Below are 4775 nucleotides of genomic sequence, written 5' to 3' on the forward strand. Positions count from 1 at the left end.
GCACACCCGGCGTGAGTTTAAGCCACTGGGTCCAGGACTTGAACCATGGTCAACTACATGGGAGTCCAGCAGCAGCAGCCATTACACTCTCTGCTGGTTCCTACAGTGACATATTTTACTACTGAAGAACAACTCATATTAATACAATTAGAAAGAAAGACCTAGATTTATATAGCCACACATTTATCTATTGTTTTAACATATACTTTTAAAAATAAATCTTATGTGAACCTCTTTAAGTGCTGTCCACTGTCCTATGTTCCCATGTGGTTATGATTTGAGCAACCAAGTACCTAGTGAAAAAAGTAGTAAAACACACTATAACTTTTAAACTAATTATTTGTTTACATTTTATTTTATGTAACAAGAGGCATTGAAGGACTTAACAGAGTTAAGAAATCACTTTTCCCTTAGGACATTAAAATTTTTTCAAAGAAAAAGCTGATTTTTAAAAACAGATTTATTTATTTATTTTTCCAATAAAAAAAAAAAAAAGAAAGAAAGAAAGAAATAAGGGATTGCAGCATGGCCATTCTCCCAGGGGGTGGTTTCTTGCTGTCCCCTCTGTGTCTCTGACAAATGCACGTGCCCTATAGCAAAAAAAAAACTCTGAAAAAAAAAAAGATTTAAAATATAAAATACAGCATCTCATTTTGGTTATAACTTGCATGGTTTCTGGTGAGACAAAACTCTTAGGGATTCCTGATACATGCCTCAGCCTCCTATATGCCCTGTTCAGTAAAGTATCCGTTGACAGAACCCTCCTCCCCACCTCCAGTGGACATGAAGCATGACCCAGTGCACCCTAGCTTTACACATCTTTGCCCAATTTTTCTCTTGAGAACATGGTAAGAGACTGCTGTTACCCAGAAATCCTTTATTCACCAGAATAACAACTCCCAATTTAAAACCGGGAACATCTCCAGGCTCAAAAAGGACTTAGATATTGTGGCATATTTCAAAATAGGCACTGGTTGGACAGAGTGCCTGTTAAGGGATGGATCCTCTCACCTTCCCATGTGCAGTCTGCTGCCGTGAACGGCTGTGATGCTGTCTGCTCTGGCAGGAAGACAAGGCCACCCTGGGAATGGTGGAGTGGGTAAACTGCCGGTGACTGCAGGAGACCGCCACCTACCCTAGACTGCTAGTCACTTCCAGACTTTGCTCCCTCCAGAGAGAAAGAGGCCATCTTGCAGAGCTGCGTGCTTTCTGTCATGCACTGCTTACTGCAGAGGGGCGGAGGGCACGGGGTTGTAAAGTTAGAGCTGTATGAGGTCACCACACTGTCAGGTGGACTTAGGACAACTCTTATTCTCCATTGTTTTAAAAATGCTTTTAAAATTGTTTATGATGTATTCTGACCCACAAGTTCTTAAATATTTCAGTACTCAAGTTATTTTTTTTCTTTTGTTTCTCCATTTTCTTCACTCCTAGCAAATCTTAACTTTTTTAAAGGATACAGTTTCTGTAAGTGGATCCAAGTTACTGAAAGAAAAAAAGAAAAAATGTCAACAGTAGGCAGTGTTTACAAAAAAAAGTTCACATAAACCTGCTAAAACTAAAAATAACATGCTACAAGGAGAACAAAACATGCTTAATCCGCAACTTTAAAATCAACTGTAGAGTCAAGGAAGATGGTTTAAACTGCCTAGTGGCCAAAACGAGTTCTAACAGCAATAAAGACACACTGTGTAGTTTCACTCTGCTGCTGCCGCTTTACCCATTACTTCACAGTTAATAAATATGCATCAGAACCTTTCACTTTCTAAAGCAATAAGTCATTCATAAGACTCAGGACCAAGTAGGGGTGTCTCAAATAGAAGGTAAACGTCACCTCCTGCGGCATCTAACCACAGACCTTCCAAGCCTGCTTCTGGATGTTCCTAACAATGTCTGCTTTTCCCTCTATTCCACCCCTGAACTGTGGGTGCTGCTACCACTTAGTTTTTGCACTGCCCCACTGCCCTTCGATGTTCCCACCTCTCCTTCCCCACTCCATTACTGTACTCTGAATTCTTCTAGGAAGCCTCCCCAGTCAGGCCTTGGTGCCTCACCACTGTACCCCATCACACCATTCCCCAATCAGCATTCTTAGACACACTTCTTCCAAAGCCAAACAGCCCTGTCCCCTGACCTTCCTATTCAATTAATAGAACCACTATTTTGCCAGGCTCAAAACCAGCAACCTTCCTTTAGTTCCTCCTCTTTTCATTTCTCCTCAAATTCTTCCTTAAGACCCTTGATGCCAGACAGCCAAACTACATTTCTCTAAATCAAACCCTTTGGCTTTAGAATGCAGTGACACAAGAAAGTTACTAAAAACCCTACAGAACTTTTGGGTTTAACCCCTGACACTTAAACTTTTTTAAAATTTTACTGTTATTTCTTAATTTGCTATAGGGCACATGTGCTCAGCAGGGAGGGAGAGTGAGCGAGAAAGAGAGGGAAAGTGAAAAAGCAAGTCGCGGGACCAGCAGTTGGCATAATGGCTATATCGCTGGACTCCCATGTAGTCGACCACGGTTCGAGTCCCGGACTCGGCGGCTTAAACTCACACCAGGTGCGTGTGCGTGCATGCCCAAGATCCCAAGAGGAGAATGGAGGAGAAGGGATTGCTGTGTAGCCATCCCCCCTGGGGGGTGATTTCCTGCTGCCTCTCTGTCTCTCTTTCTGGCGAGCACACATGCCCTATATCAAAAACCTCTCCAAAAAAAGAGAAAAAAAAAAAAGAAAGAAAGAAAGCTGCCAGGTCCAGAACTTGAACCATGGTCCATCATGTGGGAGTCCAGTCCAGTCCTTCACCACCACACCACCTGCTGGCTCCAATATTTAAATTGTTTAAGTTACTTACTCGTGTCAACATAAATTAACTTTCCAAAAATATCACTATTTCTGAAAACAAACAAACAAAAAACCTTGAAGTGACAACACTGGCATCGTTTTAACAACTCTGCAGTGTCTGGCTCAGGAGTAGTCAGCTGGATTCTCAAGTGTTTGTTATGCTTACTGTTGACAGATCACAATCTGGGAAAACCCCAGTGCACACTTGTGAGAGCACGAGAGTGAAAAAGGCAAAAAACCTTCTGCGTGTTGTCGTGAAAGCCGCTATGACCTCACAGAGCGCCAGAGACAGCCCTGAGGGCCCAGGAGCTGGCCCATGGGAGAACGACAGTGCCACCCTCCCAGTCCCCAGTATAGCATCCTGTCTGTCCTGCCCAACTCTCCAGCAGACAGCTCTTCTCTATCTCAGCAGCTTCCTGTTTCATCACAAAGAAAATGCAACAATAAGCAGAAAGCCCCAAAGTCCCAGCAACCACACCTATAGGCCACCTAGAAGCACCTGCACCCACGTGCCCCCCCCATTAACTACACTGAAGTAAGGAGGTCCCACCCCTTCCTACTCAGGCCCTGCTCCTGCAGCTCTGCCTCTTCTGCATCTCCAGGTTCTTCATTCCAGGGAGAGAGGTACAAATATGGTGCACCCTGACCCCGGCAGCTCCTGACAGTGCCCCACTCCTTCTGCCTGCAACTCTCCTGGTATCTGAGGCCCTCCATGGGGCTCTCCTCCTCTTCGCTGGACCACTCCTCCATTCTCCTTTTCTTTTACGCAGGACACCGTGGGGTACTATCCTAGAACTTTTCCCTGTCTACACTCGCTCCATCACTGACATCATCTAGTTTCCTGGTCGCTTGTCACCACCTACATAAGGTTGGCCCCAAATTTCTATCTTTAGCCCAGACCTAGCCCTGAGACCCCATGGCCAGATGCCTACCCAACCTCTCCACCTGAGTTGCACACCTGTCAGGGAAGCTCCAGACCTAGACCCAGCCCTGTAGCTGACGTCTGAGGGGCCCCCTACACTCCTTCCTTCACAATCTACTCCAGCCACGCCGGCCTCCTTTCCCTCCCTACTGCTGTCCTCTACCCGGAAGCTTTCCTTCCAGTATCCCCGTAACTCAGCCCCTCACTTCCCCAGGTCTGTGTGCCGTGGTGACACCTTCCCGGAACCCCATCTACAACTCAGGTCCACTCCCTTCCTGTTTCCCTTCCCTGCTTCTGTCTTTCCTGTGTGCTAAGTTCTACACATCATTTCACCTGTTACCCCTCTAACACGGTCCGTCAGGCACCGATTGCTTGTTTTGTTCACTGCCATGTCTCTAGCACTGGACGTAGTAGGCACCTTGCTGGTTTTCCAAGAAAAAAAAAATTGTTAAATCACTGCAATGTTCTTGATCCACTGCTTCTTTGAACTCACACTGCAGCCCCTGACTACAGGGATTCTCAGTTTTCTCCCCAGATGCCCTAATCAAGTGGAGAAGATGGGCAGGAAAGGGAGGCTTCCTACTGGCATATTTTGAAGACCCTCAAAAGTCAAACAGTTCTCGGGGACTGGCAGGTGGCATGGTGCTTAAGGATGCCGGACTCCCACATGGCTGACCACCAATCGAGTCCCAGACCTCACAGCTTGCTTTCTCTCTCTTGCTCTCATTCTGTCCCTCTCTGGTCAAATTGAAATAAATAAAGTTAAATTAAAAAAAAAAAGTCAAACTGTTCTCTGAAACCTAATGTTTTATTGGAAGTGTCTGTATATTTTCCTCCTGTTTTATTCTTTTTCCACAGAAAACAGTGTTAACCCTTCCTAGATCTTCAGTTGAAACTGATCCTCCAAGAGGCGAAAGCTTGACTCATCTTGAAGCTTCAAGGCCCCTGTCATCTCCACGCTGCACCTCCTGAATCGAAGCTTCCTGCCTGCTAAGCCATCATCTCTAGGACA

At 45.4% G+C, this 4775-nt stretch overlaps 1 protein-coding gene across 1 annotated transcript in view; it reads right to left on the minus strand.

Annotated features, from left to right (window-relative positions):
- NAA20 (N-alpha-acetyltransferase 20, NatB catalytic subunit) overlaps nucleotides 1–1485 on the minus strand; it is a gene marked incomplete at its 5' end in the record, with an annotated part of 15685 nt that extends 14200 nt beyond the window's left edge. The window contains 1 exon segment of the mRNA XM_014582184.1: nucleotides 1461–1485. Within this exon segment, the coding sequence (XP_014437670.1) occupies nucleotides 1461–1485 (25 nt within the window).
- Between the last annotated feature and the right edge of the window lie 3290 nt (nucleotides 1486–4775).

The sequence above is a fragment of the Tupaia chinensis genome, unplaced genomic scaffold (assembly GCF_000334495.1).
Source record: "Tupaia chinensis unplaced genomic scaffold, TupChi_1.0 Scaffold142716_1, whole genome shotgun sequence".
Classification (NCBI taxonomy): Eukaryota; Metazoa; Chordata; class Mammalia; order Scandentia; family Tupaiidae; genus Tupaia; species Tupaia belangeri.